The sequence below is a fragment of the Elgaria multicarinata genome, chromosome 4, assembly GCF_023053635.1.
Source record: "Elgaria multicarinata webbii isolate HBS135686 ecotype San Diego chromosome 4, rElgMul1.1.pri, whole genome shotgun sequence".
Lineage (NCBI taxonomy): Eukaryota > Metazoa > Chordata > Lepidosauria > Squamata > Anguidae > Elgaria > Elgaria multicarinata.
In genome coordinates this window covers 109,925,506-109,943,278 of record NC_086174.1, presented here as the reverse complement: position 1 = coordinate 109,943,278, position 17,773 = coordinate 109,925,506, and the positions used below count along the sequence as shown (strand labels likewise).

Here is a 17,773-nt window from a genome sequence, read left to right as displayed (position 1 = left end):
AACAGATTTGGGCAAATGCAGCATCTTATATATTTACATATGTTATTTATTTACAATATTTATATACCACTCCCCATTCAAAATTTTGGAGTGGTGTACAAGATAAAATACAATAAAAACAGAATAAAACACCTTAAAATAGATTTTTAAAAGAAGCAAAACGAAAAGTGAACCGTGGTAGGCCCTCCTCCGGGTGCCTACTCCGAGGGAAGCTCGGAGGGTGGCGACGAGAGAGGGCCTTCTCTGTAGTGGCCCCCCAACTGTGGAACAATCTCCCTGACGAGGCCAGCCTGGCGCCGATAGTGTCATCTTTTCAGTGCCAGGTCAAGAATTTTCTCCCAGGCATTTAGCAATATGTAATAACCCTGGGACCCTGGGTCTGTTTTTTGCCTCATCGTTTTTAAAGTTGTTATACTGGTTTTAAATGTATATGTATTTTGCTTGTTTTTGTGGTTTTTTAATCTTTGTATATTTTTTAAAGTGTTTTTATCTTATGTGAACCGCCCAGAGAGCTTCGGCTATGGGGCGGTATACAAATGCAATAAATAATAATAATAATAATGGAAAGCCTTCCTGAAACAATGACGTTTTCAAGAGGCGCCAAAAGGAATACAAAGTTGGCGTGTGCTTGACCTCCAGAGCCAGGGAATTCCATAAGAGGGGGGCCACCACACTGAAGGCTCTTCCCCTGGTGAACTCCAGTTGGAGGATGGGTCTATATGGAACCACCAGGAGCATGACCTCAGTGACCGGGCAGGTTGGTAGGGGAGAAGGCGCTCTGTCAGGTATCCAGGTCCCAAGTTGTTTAGGGCTTTGTACACAAGTACAAGAACCTTAAACCTGGCCCAGTAGTGAATAGGCAGCCAGTGCAGTTCCCTCAGCAGAGGAGTTACATGCTGGTATAACAACTGTGTTTTCTCTCTCTCTTTTGAGAATTCCTTTTTCTTTTTAAAATGGTTGGTTACTCTGTGAATAAAATGGGTTGGAACCTACAAGAGTACACTTTTGTAGAATAGAGACGACTAAAGGAAAAGGGTTGAGACACATCTAGACCCTTTCCACAATATAGAAGTATATAATCCATCTATGTTGCCCTGGGAAGCAAAGCATTCTTTGAACTCTGCCATTGTTAGGTGAACTGGGGCTACTTGGAGGTTGCACTCCTGTGGTAGAACATCATGGCATGGGGAAGACCAGCTTTTTCCCACTTGTTGACCAGAGAAGGAGCTTGTTCCCTCCTCCCTGCCAGCAGCAAAGTAAAGCAGCCCCCCCCTCCCCAGCAACAAATGCTGAGGAATGGGGAGCAGTGGCAAGGTGTTTGAGTTGTGTGTGCCTTACGACTTGCTATGCACCCCCTAAGGTAAATTGCCACTCTCAGATGCAGTGGTAAGTGTTATCTTAACAAATGTTATCTTGTTGCTGCTGCTGAACTAAGAGTCAAAGTACATGCTAGTATACTCACAATGGGACCACTGCACACCAAGAGGAGAGGATTAAAACCTTGTTTACTCTTGTTTATGCAGCAGTGGTGAAAACATCCATGCTTGAAGGCATTCTGCTGTTCAGCTCCCTTCTTGAAAACAGAAGTTGGTTCCTTTCTAAGGGAATGGACACACTGTGCATGTTCACATGCACTCTGTCAAAACTTTGCTCTCTTAGGAAGAAAAGCACTTTGCCCTTGTTGCCAGAATCTTTGAAGACAAGAGAGGGCAACATTATTTATTCTCTGATTGGTACAAGTTTCGTGGCCAATGTGCTACACAGGTACCACAAATGGCACAATAAGCAGAAGTTTGTAACTCTCCTGGACATGAGAAGGGTCCATGGTACTGGCTGTGACTTAGAAACTGACCTATACTCTTGTCAGTTTCTGTAGTGCTGTGCTGATGCTTGCTGCCCAGATAAGTGGACTAGTGACAAAACCAGCCCCCAAGACTGGCGGAGGGAGATGCCAGGTGCAGCAGAGCAACACTTTCACAGCAGGGTTTTTTTGGGTGTGTGTGTTGGGGGACGATCAGGGCTAGCTACACTGATGGGATCTGAGCTAACAGTGACTGAGCAAGGAACAGATCTTGTGGTGGGCATGGAAAGTTTGATGGAAATAACTTAGTGTACAGTTACTGTGAAAAGGCAAAATCTATGTTGAGCATAATTAGGAATCAAAAATAAAGCTGCCAATATCATACTACCCTTTTACAATTCTATGGTGTGACCACAGAAAAAAAAGATAAGGCACAAGATGAAATTTTGCATGGCATGGAGAACGTGGCCAGGGAGGCATTTTTCTCCCTCTAATACTAGAACTGATGCCATCCCATGAAGCTGATTGGTATGATATTCAGGATAAAGCAAAGTACTTCTTCACACAGCACATAGAATTTGGTACAAGTTTGGATGGCTTTAAAGGGGAATTAGGTAAATACATGGAGGCTATCAAATCAATGGCTACTAGTCATGATGGTGATACACTATCTCCAATATAAGAGGCAGTATGCCTCTCTGCACCAGTTGCTGAGAAACATGAGCAGGAGGGTGCAATGGTGCTTGTGGGTTTCCCATGGGCAGCTGGTTGGCCACTCTGTGAACAGAATACTAGACTAGATCATAGAATCATAGAATAGTAGAGTTGGAAGGGCCCTATAAGGCCATCGAGTCCAACCCCCAGCTCAATGCAGGAGGAATCCACACTAAAGCATACCTGACAGATGGTTGTCCACTTTTGGTCTAATCCAGCATGGCTCTTATATATTTTTTACCATGTCACATTGCAAAAAAGGTACTTGTGTACAATAGCGGCCCTGAGGTGTGAGGAATGGAGGGGACCATAACAGATCATGCAATTCAGAGATGGCTTCAGAACACCCTTCCTCTCTCTCTCTCTCTCTCTTTCTCTTTCTAGCACATTGTGTACAAAGGAGGTTGCAAATCGGCTGGGAGAGGCAACACCCTGCTTCTGCTGGAGTCTATATTTTCTCCTCTGACTCAACAGAGACAATGATCAGACTTTTCCCCACGCAGCAGCCCAGCTTCTTTCAAGCCTGAATTTCTTCCTCCGTTTGACAGGGGTGGATCTGTTTTAGACGGGCGCCCGCTTCTTAGCCGCAGGATTTTTTTCTTTTTCTTTTTCCACCCCGAGAAAGCAAGCACAAACTTTAAATTAAAAATAAATAAATAAATACATGGCGGCGGTAGTCAGGAAGAAATGCCTCCACACGACCTTCCCCGACTATCTAGTCCGACGGTGGTGGTGGTGGGAGGCTTGTGGGCTGCCTTCAGCAACGAGCCACCGCCGCCACGATTTGGGCAGGGAGGTGGAGGCCGCCTTTGTGGGAGAGAGGCGGGGCGGGCTGGAGCCAATCCCTCCGGGGAGCCGCCGCTGCCTCTGCCGTCCCCACAAGGCGCTGCTTTCACTCTCCGACCAGGCGTGCAACTCCCTGCGGCTCAGCCTGAAAGAAACCCTGCGGGGAGGAAGAGGAACGCGGCATCTCTCCGTACTGCGGCTCGCTGCTGACTCCCGGCTCAGGATGCCGCCTTGCCCGGGCGCCGTCGCCGCTGCTCGGAGGGGCTCTCAGCTGCCGCCCTCTGCCACCATCCCGCTCATTTTGTGTCTCTTGACAACTTCGTGGGTCGCCGCAGCCTCTGGGTAGGAAGGGCTTGAAAGGACGTAGTGAGGTGATGGCGGGGCGGAAAGGGGAGGGGGCGTAAGGAGTGCCGCCGGGGCCCCCTCCCTGCCCTGGAACGGGGGCCCGACACGGAAGGCCTGGCCGGGCCCCTGTTGGGGTTCGAGAAGCAGGATCCGGGCGGACCACATCCCGTAGAAGGCGAAGCATCAAGTTGCAAGTCCGCGCCCTAGTTGCATACTCCCAGAGTTTGGGTGGCCAAGCGACGTACTTTCCTCTGCTCTTCAATTCATGCTGAAGCGGGCGATGTGTGTGTGTGCGCGCGCGTGCTTGTTTCTCATCCCTTGCATGATGAACACACAGCAATTCTGTACATGATTACTCGGGAAAGGTGTCTCAACAGGCCCTTAGCCAGTCTAAAAGTTCTGTAGTAGGCCCCCCCCCCCAAAAAAAGTAGGGGAGGGCAGTTTATCTGCTTTGAAGGCCTTTTTAAAAGAAAAATTTAAACTGTTCTTATTTAACCCGTATTTTTTGCTGTCGTACTGCAATGGATGTATATTCAGAAAAATTCTCTAAGCAACTTAAACCATTGTTATGGTTCTTGCTGCCAATGAACAACAACAACAAAAGGGTAAAAGAAAATCAAGAACAACCCATTAGTTATAATAAGCTACAACAGGAGCATTCTTAGCTTAGCATTGGAGGGGACCATTTAGGCCATAAACTCCACCCCCCCCCCTTGTTCAGTGCAGGAATCCTAAAGCATCCCTGGTAGATGGCTGCCTGTCTTTGCTTAAATAACCCCAGCAACAGAGAGTCCACCATCTCCTTAGCCAGTTGGTTCCATTGTCTGACTGCTTGAATCTGCTTCCTGCAAGTTAAGCCCGTTAGTTCATGTCTTACAGTCTTGGATGATAAGGAACAGGTTGTGTCCCTCTTCTGTGTGATAACCTTTTAGGTACTTGAAAAGTGCTATTATATCTCCACTCAGTCTTCCCTTCTCAAAGCTAAACATATACTTAGTTCCTTCAATCTTCTCTTATAGGGCTTAATTTCTCGTCCTGTGATCATCTTGGTGTGGTGCATGTGGGGCCTGAGAGAGGATGACTATGGAGATATTTCTTCCTCCAGGATTAAAAAAAAAGTACACAAATAGTTGGACAGAATTTTGCACTCTTTTCCTTACTTGTTGTGTGTGTGTATGTATGTATGCTCTCTTTATTGACTTCAGGCCTCCACTGATTTGTTTCCTAAGAATATTTATTTATTTATTAGATTTACATCTCAACTTTCCCCTCCAAGTAACCCACGGTACATGATCCTCTCCATGTTATCCTTACAACAGCCTTCTGAAGGTAGATTAAGTTAAGAGTCCCTGACTGGCCCAGTGAACTTCATGATCAAGTGGGGGACTAGAACACAGATCTCCTGAATCTCAGTCCAACGCTCTAACCACTATACCACACTGGCTGTGACTTACATCCACCCCCAGACCAAACTTGGCTGAAACTGCATAGGAATTGGGCTTACTCAAAATAAAAATCAGTAATTAAGCACTAGGTTATGACTTTAATTTGCTTTGTCCTTTCTTGTTGTTGCTAGGCCCACGTACCTGTTAGCAGCTCCTAAAATCATCAGGCCAGGAGCAAATCTGACTATTGGAGTAGCACTGCTGAAGGAAAGCCCACCATATGTTACAATAAAAGCAGAAGTGGTCTGCGCAAACAACTCGGTACTACACGGAGAAGCCAGTTTTCAAAGAGGTAAGCTGGCTGTCTTGGGTTTTGAAAGCCTGGAGTATATTCTTTCATTGAGTAAATGAATTTACTGCACAGCAGTACATGTTTGCTCAGAATGAAGTCCCACTGACTTCAGTGGGAGTTACTCCCTAGTAAGTGTGTTTAGGATTGCACCCTTAAAAGTGACATTTTTAGGACTGTTTAAGTAGCTGTCCTTAGTGAGTTGAATTTAAAACGTTCCAAATAGATATGTCCTGTAAAAGTTCCAAAGAGGGGGAAAATGTGCGGTCAGCTGATTATGTTTAAAGGTGAAATCATTTGATGAATTGTAGGTAGTTTTCATGTATAACTAGTCTTGAGTTTGGGTGTGGTGGGACAGAAAAAGAGACATGCCCTGCCTACTCATTTGTGTGCCATTTGTTTCCTGAACCAGCCTCTCTGATATGTATTAGATGTAATCCTGAGTGAAATCATCACCATACTATTTCTGTTTGGGAGAGGCTGATAGTCTCGAGAAAGAGCTTTGCTTCTATTTATTGACATGGAAGCAAGGGAAGCGGGAAAGAGCTATTGTAGCTCTGGAAAGCAATCTGGAAAAAAGGTTGAGGAACTGGGTCAGAAGAGTTGTTGGAGAAGTTAACTGAGCTGTCTCTTTATTCTGAGGTGGAGGCCCAGAATTTGAGATGTACTTTTCATGAGCATAAGTACCTGTGTATGCTGATGATACCCAACTCGACTGCTCTCATATGATACCAAGTAGGCTGTGGAAGTGCTAAATCATTACCCGGATGCAATGAGGGATTGGATGTGGGTGAATAAACTGAGGCTCAACATAGAAAAGACAGACGTTCTACTGATTAATAGACAATCTACTCAGGGCATTTAGGCATCAATAGTTTATTTTGAAATAAATGCACAAAGTCCCTTGAAAGTTGTTCTTTTGTTGTTTGAAATCTCATATTTCCTCACACTGAAATGATAACCATTTTTTTACCTGGGAAAACTAAACAGTACCATCACAACTACTGCTTTCCCTTGCAGGAATGCCCACCATTTAATCAATTTTTATGCTGCTTATTGCATTTTGAAAGGGATATATTCCCTCTCTCCACTGCTGGGGACTTATATCTAACCCACTGTACTGCTTGAAGTTACTTATCTAGCAATATTGCTTGTAATTGCTTGGTATCATATGAGAGCAGTCGAGTTGGGTATCATCAGCATATTGATGAGATCCACCCACAAAACACCAAATGACCTCGCCCATGATTTCATACTACATTTGTGTTCCACCCTCCTACCAAGAACTTGGAGTAGTTTACTTACACAGGATTTCGCACCTTCACAACAGCCCTGTAAAATTGGCTAAGTTGAGAGAGAGTGAATGGAACAAAGTTTCATGGCTGAGTGGGAACTTCAGGCCAAGTGTCCCTGGTTCATGAGCAATACCACTCAGGCTCTGTGGTAGCAACGCTTTTCTGCCATCCCTTTCTAACATCTCTGCCTATTTCATTTCATCTTATTTTTTCCTTGAGAGCAAATTCTGACAAAACTAGGGTTCTAATGTCAAAAATACATCCAAGCTGTTTTACAAACACAAATCCCAACCCTTAAATACATCTCTCATTAATACACGTTCCTGATTTTAAAAGTATGCAGATGTCAAGAATTATTGCCATTTGTGAACACCTTAAGGTCAATTCAAGGTTTAGATTAGTAAAGTATTTGCAGATCAAGAACTGCTCAGGCTTTCGAATCCTCTCTAATAATTTAACAGCAGACAGAATACATGGTATGTATAGAGATTGGAGCACTCAGATGTCCTCATGAAGAGATCTTTGTGTGCATGTTTCAGAAATTACTTCTCTCACAGGAATTCAGAAGAGCACATGATTGTTGCACCTGTAGTTCAGCACGCTAATAATATAAAGTCTAAATTGACATATAACACAAATACTTGCTGGCCTTTTTCTTTCCTTATGTTTTTATACATATCTCCCCTTCAAAGGCTGCAGGAAAAATATGGTTGACATACTGTGGAGATGTGGGGACTTGTCTTTTCTGTGACATGTGTGAAGTGGCTTTTAGTCTGTGCCACTGTAAAATATCAAGGAGTTGTTGGTTTTCATTGCACATGAATTGATGGAGCACTAAGAATCCAAATGGACATGATGTAGTAGATCTGATCCAGTCTTTTTCATTGGTTAAAAATAGCCAGAAGTGTGTAGGATTTACTTTGGCTCTCCCTCCATCTGCTTTTAATCTAGGAAAAAAGGCATCCAGAGACTGAATAGCAGATCTTCCACATCACAGATTAGAAGATAACATGGCAAATGCATCCATACCCATCAATAATTTTCTTGATTTATAATACCCTTTAACTCTTTTTAAACAATAAAGTAGGGAGGGACTTGTTCAGGGACCTGTTCAGGTGGAAATGCTATCATGGGTGAGTTGATTCTGAGAATGATGTTTATACTTCCTGTATTGATATCACTTTGCCTGGCAAGTTCTGTTTTCATATCCCAGTTATCTGTTAGTCAGTTTAATTCTGCCGTCAGTAATACAATCCTGTATATGGAAGTGCTTCAGTATTTATGGAAATTTCAACTTATACCTATACCTTTTTGATACATTGGGACCTACCGGCTTCCATAGGTTAATAATATGCAAATATATCTTGTTAGGGCCCAGAGGCCAAGCCGCTCTGAGATGCTGTAACTTGCTTATCTGGGGAATTTCCCCTTTCCACCTTTCTGGGGATGTGGAATACAAAGCTTCTCTCTAGCTACTAATGTAATAGACATCTTTGAAATGAAGGAATGACTTACTCTGCAAAGAGGAGGGGATCCCTTTCCCGCTGCTGCTTGACTTGCTGATAACCTGGGAGGGAAATCTTCCTCTTCCACCACCTCCTCCTCTTTCTCCTTGACACCAAGCATCTTCTAGTATGCTACAGTGAAAAGATGTTCCAAGTTATATTGGAAGGTATTATGCTGAAAAACAAAATCAATAACATTTTCTGGCAAAAAATGTTGAACAATTATTGCATCACCTTATTTGGTGACACAGGAAAAATATAAGGTACATAAGAAGCCAGAGGAATGTTTTTAAAGTGATGATGCTTTAGAACTGGTTGAATTTGCCCAAAGCTATGTTAAAAGCATTGCTACATAACTGAAACATGCACAATATTTCAAATGAAGAGAGACAGTTTTTGTTCCCCAGGCTATGTAAGTTAAAATATTGGTACCACCTGGCATGGCATATGATATGGGTTTGGAGTATTTTTTTAAAAAATTGATAGCCTTCACGAAAGAAACATTTTTCTTCTTTTCAAAGTATTTCTTTTTAAAAAATCAGATATTTTGCGTTTTGATTGAAGAGAGTACCTTTCTGCTTGATTTATACTTTGAAGAAGCTTTAGGCTCATCAATGCAATCTGAGCTGGGAAGGACATTGTATTCTCTCTAAGCTCAGGGGCTTCTATCTGTTGAATCAGTTATTAGGTTTCCAGCAACACTTGGGTAAAAAAGAAAGTCTTTGGAAGTGTGAACCATAGCCAGGCTAACAGAATCAAACTCTGGCTGATGTGGCCTGCTTATGCAGTTCATAAGAGCTGTTCTCATGATAGAGGTGCTTTGTAAGAGGGTGCTTTGTAATAGGGATTGAAAACGAGGAAGCCAGGGATGCACATGGGACTACAGGTTGCCAAGATGAGAGGATAAAAAACCTTGGTATGGTTCATAGAATTTTCAGCTGATGAAAGAGGGTGGTCTGCTCCACATATTGGGCCTGTTCAGACAACACACTAAGCCATGGTTAAGCCACTAACCCTTTTGCAGCAAATGGTTAGTAAACATGTTTAAACCATGGTTAGGAATGGTTCACATGACATGCTAAGCCATAATGTTTAGCTCAAAATGCTTAACCACCATGGCTTAGCATGTCATCTGAACAGGGTCGTTATGTTCTTTTAGGAGTGCACCTTAAAAAGGTAAAACGTTGCAACAAAAAGATGCTTCAAAAATCTTGTGTGTCATATACAAATACACTTGTAGCTGGATTATCTTCAGCTCTCTGTTGAGGGTACAGAGGAGGGGCACCTGTTTGCATGCAGAATGTCCCCTGCGTCTCCAGGTAGGACTAGGAAGGAATCCTGCCTGAAAGTTGCAGTATAATGAATGAAATGGTTCAGAGATAATCACTTTAGTTTTGTTCTGAGTAGTAAAGCTGGCTCCCAGGCATATACATTGTGAATGCTCAACTTGTTTTTATTTTCTGTGCCAGTTTTATTATCATTGTATAATTAAAAGGCTACAACTCTACTCCTTCTATATCACGGCACATGGAGGTAGAAGAAACCTGCAACCAGAAACGAAAGTATGATAGTAAAGTATTAAGTAACTGACTTTTACCAGTCATCAAAGACTCAGTGTAGAATGGCTGCTTACCTCAGTGAAGGGAGAAATCTTAACTCTGAACAAAGGAGCTAGGAAAAAAGAAATCATAAGCAAAAGTTGCTAAACATATAGAGACATATAGAAACTATGCAAATAACTAACAAGCCAAGACAAGCTGTGATCATATAAACACTGGAAAAAAAATGTTGGTGCCTGCATCTGAGGCCTGCTTGCTTAACAATATAAAAAGCAGCCAAGTTTATACGCCAAGCTAAAACGCAGTGATGAATGCTAAGTTGTTAAACAGCACTGCAACAAGGACAGGGTTTGATAGTTTGAATCTCATGTTATAATATAAACATGCTATTAAGTCTCACTTATTATTCCGCTCTGCCAGGTGACTCATCAGACATTGCTAGCTTCCAGGGCTAGTCCTGGAAAAGTTGAAAGCGTGATTCTGAACGAACACATCCCCAGAAATATTTTGCATGCAGTTGGCCAGGATGAATTTAAGCTGTTCATTTCTTTCCCTTTGTTAATTAAAACGAAAAACAACAACACAAAATAGCACGAAGGATAATTTCCCCCAACACTTAAACAGTAAAATATCCAGTCGTGTTATTGAATACACTTACTGTAACTTAGTTTTTGATAATGTGAGACCCGTTTCTCTTGCAGAAAGGTAGGAGTGATGTTTTTCAGTGGCATTCCAAACATTACTTGTAAACTCAGGAACACTGGATCCACTATCATGATTTTCTGTAGTAGTGATGTTTGTTGATACAGGGTACCATTTTGTTTACAGAGTCAGGAATGATGAGAGTAATTTTGTTCCACCTTTCCCAAGCTGTATTGCTTAGCAAAACTCACCATATGAGTTCAATCTATCACATAGTAGGTTTCCTTACCTCTTTGGATCTATATTCATCAGTTACCTGTAGAAGGCAGGGGCTTTTTGGCATCTGCATTTCTGGCTGAATATAGTATAAGTGTTTTATACTACAGGAATTGATGTAAGCCTGTAAACATTTTAAGTGCATCTCTTTACATTAGTAAGTTTTATGTATGATGATTGAAGCTATTAAGTGGAGGATCCTCAAATTTTGGCTAGATTTGCAGGCCAATAATTATTTCTAGCAGTCTTGCTCCCTGCTCCTGTATTTACAGGGGGGAGTGGTAGTCTGTGTATCTGTTTGTATCAACCCTTCCCTTCCAACCTATAATACTGACACTGTGTCCCCACAAAGCATGCTTTAGCCTGACACCATTTAGGCATAAGCACTTTCTTGCTCCTTATACTGCTTGTGGCTTTTTGATAATTTATTACTTCTGTGGTAGAGTGGACTAGAGGTTTCCCATGCTGATTGCCAAAACTATTTAATGGTTGCCATTGACATCCTTGTTGACAAGAAAGGATGTACTGGGGTAGGTAACATTACATTAAAAAGGACATCGTGTCTAACAAACTAGATACCTTAAAAGGGGGCAGACTCCTCCATAGAATTGCTGTGGGTGACAGTACCAAGTAATTTTGTACTGGGACTATGCTATTGTACTCCTGAGCAAAATGCTCAAGGGGAGATTGATAATAAAATCAGGGTTCTGATGAAAAGCAAAGCAGATCCAGTAACTTTTTGATAAGCAGCTTAATCAATTTCACTGGACCTTGTAGTCTACCAGCCAAAGCAGGGTGCAAAATAGTGGCTCAGGAAGGCAGACATAGAGTTCGGGAACAAGGTGCCTCTGAGCACATGTTCAGCCCAGGAATTTGTTTTCAGGACCAAAACAGGAGGCTGCAGACAAATCCTTTTGCACATCCATCTGCTCCGTAGCTTAATTTAGGAGTGAAAACGAGCCTTTTTGTTGTCGCCGTTTTTTAACTGACAGGAGTTGGAAGTACTTACTGAGTTTCTGCAGATCTGCAGAGCTACCAGTAGATCCTCATCTATCTTCTGCCCACCCAAGATCTAAACTATGAATAAACTTTTTTTTAAAATCACTAATGGAAGAGTACAAACTAAGTTTCACAAATGCAGAAAGATACAAAATATTACCTCATATCAGCCTTCCCCATTGCTATTCTGCCTGGAGATTATGGGAGTTGTAGATCATATTTGGATGGCACTTAGGTTGGGGAAAGCTGTCTTATAGGGTACCGTATTTATGTGCAATAATGCATTTAAAAATCATTATTATGATTTAAATTTAGAACAATAGAATATAATTTACGACCAAAACTCCATGACTCTAATTGTAAATCCCTCTGTTCAGATTAGCTGAATTCAATTTCCCCCCCAGAAAAACCCATATCGCTAGATGGAAGAATAACAAAAATAGAGGCCCTTTCTACACCTAAGGGCTTTCGAGGAGGGAGGGGGGACGATCCCGGACTTACCTGCTTCCGGGATTGTCCCAGGGCGTCCATATGGAAGCACGACATCCCAGAAGGGAAGTGGGACGTTGTATCTGTTGCACCTGCCTTTTTTAAAAAAAGAAAAAAGAAACAGGAGCTGGGAGCACAGTTGCACTCCAGCGAAAAAGTAAGATAAAAAAAAAAGGGCCGACCCCTCCCTCTCCAATCCCTGGACTCCTTCTGGCCTGGCTCCTTCCCTCTGCTGACCCCCGCTGTTCTCAGGAAGGAGGGAAGAAGCAGAGACGGGTGCCCACACCGCCTGTGATCCTTGGGTCTCGGTTATCCCAGGAAAATGGAGGGATTGTCCTTGCCTGCTCCCGGGATCCCCTGTGTGTCATTCGGATGCACAGGGACAATCCTGTTGTAGAAAGGGCCATGGTAGAGAATTTGAGAGCCTGAGAGCAGCCACCAAGAAGGCCTTTTCACACGTCTCAGCAAAGGTGCCTGCACAGAGAAGGGCCTCTCTCTAGAGATTGTGAAAACCTGGGTAGGTTCCCATGGGAGAATGCAGTCTTTTAAATAGCCTGATCTCAAGTTGTTTAGGGCTTTATGGGTCATAATGAGCATTTGAATTGTTCCTGGAAACAGACTAGTAGCCAGTGAAGCGGTTTTAACAATGGAATCACATGTTCTCTATAACCATCCCCAGCCAATAGTTTGGCACCAACATTGTGAACCAGTCGAAGTTTCCAAACACTTTTCTAAGACAGCCCCATATAGAGCATATTACAGTAGCCCAAAATAGGTAGAACTAAGGCATGTGTTACCGACTATGGCCAGATCTGATACATGCCTTAGGGACTGCCTTTGCAAAACGATTGGAAATGTTAACTGTTCTTGCAACAGTGAACAAACACAGACCTGAGCTGTGCATGTTTAAAGGTCTACTAAACTTTACAGTGAAGAACTAGTTAAACTTATTTTAAATAACTATAATTTGAAATTTAATATTGTGACATATCTTTCAAGAGAAATATTAGCAATGTTTCAAGAAAAAGAGGTAATTCTTAATTAAGAGCATCTTTGGTTCATTTTGGATGAAGTTTTGATTATGTTTGGTAGGATTGATTATTAAGCAGAACAGTGAAAAAATGGGAACATTCACTTGGGAACAGTATTATTTTCCACTTGGCCAGCAAGATTATTGAAGCTTAAAAAATAAAGTCTTAGACTTGGCTAGGTTGAGAAATTCTTAAGCTCTCAGCTTCTTATGTTTTTAATAAGAGCAAGACCTAACTTTACTTATCTCTTGTGCATGAACAAGTTTGAAGTTTGCACTTGAATTTTCATTTTGGTTTATTTTTTATGAGAGTTTGTTCTATTGCACTCTAAAAAAAAAATCAGGGCAAGGAAAAGGCCACTGTAGGAACAGAATGTTTTGTAATCTGAGGAAATGTAGAATGGTCTCTAGATCGTGCATCCCTTGCTTTTGTGGCTGGATGTGAATGTGATATACTAGAATGTGATATACTACCGATACTAGAGTAACCAGATGCAAAAGAGGACAGGGCTCCTGCAGCTTTAACTGTTATGATGAAGAGGGAATTTCACCAGGTGCTGCATGCATACAAATGACACCTGCTGAAATTCCCTTTTCTATACAACTGTTAAAGATACAGGAGTCCTTTCACCCTACTGGACTAGATAGGCCGGTCTGATCCAGAAGGGTTCTTCATATGTTCTAAAGTGGCAGCCTAAATCCTAGTTGCAGAATTGAACTCTAGCCTAGCATCAGCTACTGGTGCTGATGTACCAGTGATGGTCCTCTTGCTCCCCTTGTATGGCATTGCTAAAATAAACCCCTGCTAGCCTGTTTGCACCCAGAGAAGCTGTGCTAATATATTTCAGGAAATATAAAGAGCCCTTAGACTGACTGATTTTTGGTACCATGAGCTCCCATGGCCAAGAGTCTAGCACTGGCCATTTGTCATTATGGCTGTATTGAACCTCCAGCTTCAGAGGCAATGTGATAGGAAGAGGTCTGTTGCCTTCAAGCTTCTCAGGGTCATCTATCTGGTTGGCTACTGTGGGCAGCAGATCTAAATGGACCTTTGTTCTGATCTATCAGTGCTCTTTTTATGTTCTTACCTGCAGTTTTACTCTTGCAGTACCATAGGTCTCTTTGCTTTTCAGGCTGAAGTTGTTATTAATCAATTAACAGCACAATCCTATGCATGTCTATACACAAGTAAATTAGGCTCAATCCTAGATAAATCGTTATAGGATTGCAGCCTTTCCTTCTACAAATCAGTCTCCACCTCTATATCCTCTTTCCTATTGTGTGCTTGTTAGCAATTTGGACATATCTTGATGAGGCAACGGATTGCACACAACACATTGGAAATTGGTGCAAGTGTGTTTAGTATAGCTACCCAGGCTGACGTACCCTTCTCTGTTGTCATGGTGACTGACTGTGTGCAAAGACTAGCCCATGATCAGAGACACCCCTTTAGAACCTCCTTTTCTTCCCCAATCTTGCAAATTCCCCTTCCCTGACCTCTTTCTTCTTTTTCTATTCCAGTTAGCTTTAAGGCTCCCAATTTTCCTAGATCCAACCCCTGCAACTTCTCAGAACTACAGCCCAACCTTGTTCAAATCCATATTCCTCATGCATGTCCACAACCTAGTTTTCCATGCATAATAGTCTTTGGTTCAGGTGCCAAGTGGATTTTTGGAGATATTTCCCCCACATTTCAGACTCTATGCATGGAGTGGTGTCTTATCCATTTTGCTCTGTCAACATGCCTTGGACTATTATCTTATTATAGAAACTGATTGAATCCATATTAGAATTCATACAAGTGTGGTACTATGATTGCTGCAACAATCTAATTCTGCATGATTGTTCATCTGTATACTTTAATTCCTACTTAATAAAACTTAGTTGTTTTGGTATAGACCTATATGTGTTCATTGGGTTAATTTTGGCTAGATGTGCTGCAACCAACGTTAAAAGGTCCCTTAGATGTGTATATCTTGGAATCCATGTATGGGCATGCACATAGTCTGAAAGGACACTTGTTAGCACTAATTAATAGGCCAATCCTATAGATATCAAAAGTAAGTCTCATTGGGTTCAATGGAACTTACTCCCAGGTAAATGTGTATAGGATTGCTGCCTAAGGGAGTATTTCTGCTATGAGCATTTTGAGCGGCATTTGCTGTGCTGGTGCAGTGATGGCTCTGATTCATATGCTGATTCTGCTAGTTAGTGTGGTGAGCAATGATCAGTTGCTTACTGGCAGATCTGTTTGTCAGGATGAGGGAAGGAAGAAGCTGTCACAACACAGGCCTCACACACCAGGTCTTGTGGCACACAAACCCTCCTCAAGCCAAGCGCCACCACTTGAACAACCTGAGGGTAGGGTAAAATGCAACCTTTCCCTCATATGAGAGGGTAAAGACTAGAATCTGAAAAGGTTTTACTGTGTATGTAATAAGCTGGAGGTTATATATGAGGTGTTTACGATAGTAGAGCAGGTGATAAAGCCAAGCAGACACGTGCTTTGAGGTAACAAAACAAAATAAAATGTTTACTTTTGTTTAACAGATCTTAGTTACTTCAAATTCAAGTTAACCTGCTTAATCTACTAGTTTTAATAAAAACTGTAATCTTAAGTCTCTTAAAATCTTATCTCCTTTCACTCTCCACACCACTGACAATCCTAACTGACACTCCCAGCCAATTAACCAACTCACCAACTAAACTCCCCCATTTATACTCCTCCCCCTTTTCACGGCATCATCAGCCACACTCACTCAATCCAACATTCTGCACTCACTAGACATACAAACCCGGACATACCTAAGGGAACAGAACTGTGGGGTAATGTCACAGAAGCAGTTTTAGGTTTGGGGAGATGAGTGGACCATTTGGTATAGTACTCTTTATTACTTACTTGTGGTTCAGGAGATAGGCATACTCATGGTCTATCTTCCTTGAAAGTAGTAACTGTCAGGAACCAGAGAGGTATGGAAAAGCTCATAACATGCAGGTAGTTTTAGTGTTTGCAATTATTATTTATAACATGCTGACTGGGTACAGATGGAAGGAAGGATTTAGGTAAGGACAGGGAGTGACTGTTAGCAATTCACCACAGCTTTCATATCAGAAAGTATGGAAACAGTTTTCTGGCAGTTATATCAGCTTTTTTCAGACATGCCGTCTATGACTATGAGCTAAAACCAATGTTAAATTAGTGTACTTCCACTCATGCAATTGGTGTTTTCAATCCCTTCTCATCCCCATGGTTCCCCTGCATACACCCCAAATCTGCTCCGGTGTTTGTGGGACAGCAAATTCGTTCTTCCAGCCATGACTGTTCCAGTAGTGGAATCACACCATTAGATAAACGCCTGTGTATTTTATATATGATTTTTTTCCATGACTCAAAAAATTAGTTTCTAAGCATACTCCAAAATGAGATGTAGGCCAGCTTAAGTGAAAGAGTATCGACTTGAGAGTGGTTTGTGAGTGATGGTGTAAAGATAAATATGAAGTTAATTTATTTGATTGTGCACAAAGATTTAAACTATATCACATTATATAAAGCATGATAAAAATCAGGCTTCCCATTCCATTGGGTATTTGGTGTCCCTCACGATAAGGCTCTGGTTTTGCACTTACTTACTCCTGCCAAAGCTGACAGCTTTGCTGAAGATACTTTGCGTAACAGAAGGCATTGTAAGAACATAATTTCAAAGTCAAACGAGTTAAGTATCAAATACATGTCATTACAAGTCTGTAGAAGTTAGGATTCAGTTAGTTCATGGGAATGAGGCCACTGGGATTTAGGAATTCTCCTTTTGACAATTTGTTTATCTGTCCTTGCACCTCAACCTTGCAGTTTTGTGGTGTTACTCAGGTTTAAGAGGAAATCAAATAATGGGTACCACTTTTGGTTTGTGTGGGCAGCGCTTAATAGGGTCCAGTTGGCGAAGGGACACGAACAAATTAGACACACAGGCGTAGCTGGATAATAAATTGGCCACAACTTTATTGACTCACTTGAATGGGCTCGGCAGTGGCATAGGTCATGGATCCTGTAATCGGCCAGCCCTCCTGCTGACCGATTCCCCTTCCTGGCCCGCATGCCAGGTGCACTGGTGGTGGATGGCAGGGTCAGGGGCACACCATTGCGTGGACCACTAATGTGAATCCGTTTCTTTCACCCCAGATGTGGCCAACTTGTAGCCCCCATGTTGGTTTGGTCTTGGTGCCACGTACCCAAGATCCCTTATGGGAATCCTCACCATGGGGGAGCAGGGAGCCCACTCCCACTCCCCCTCACCACTGAATCCAGGCCAATGCCTATCATGCCCTATATGGCTCGGGTTCTTTATTTGAAAGAACGTGTTCTCCCTTATGAGCCTGCCCGTGCTTTGAGATCTTCTGGAGAAGCCCTTCTTTCAGTCCCGCCATCTTCACAGGCGCGCCTGGTGGGAACATGGGAGAGGGCCTTCTCGGTGGCTGCTCCAGTGCTTTGGAACTCTCTTCCCAGGGAAGCTAGGCTGGCTCTCTCATTGACAGGCTTTCGAAAGCAGGCTAAAACTTTTTTGTTCCAGCAGGCCTTTGGAGAATAATCTGGCCCTCCATCT

General features: G+C 42.4%; 1 protein-coding gene across 1 annotated transcript in view; it reads left to right on the top strand.

Annotated features, from left to right (window-relative positions):
* Positions 1-3,524: 3,524 nt before the first annotated feature.
* Positions 3,525-17,773, top strand: part of CD109 (CD109 molecule) — a 75,449-nt gene continuing 61,200 nt past the window's right edge. Inside the window, exons 1-2 of the mRNA XM_063124956.1 lie at positions 3,525-3,643; positions 5,223-5,383. Coding sequence (XP_062981026.1) covers positions 3,525-3,643; positions 5,223-5,383 — 280 coding nt within the window. The remainder of the gene's footprint in view (positions 3,644-5,222; positions 5,384-17,773) is intronic.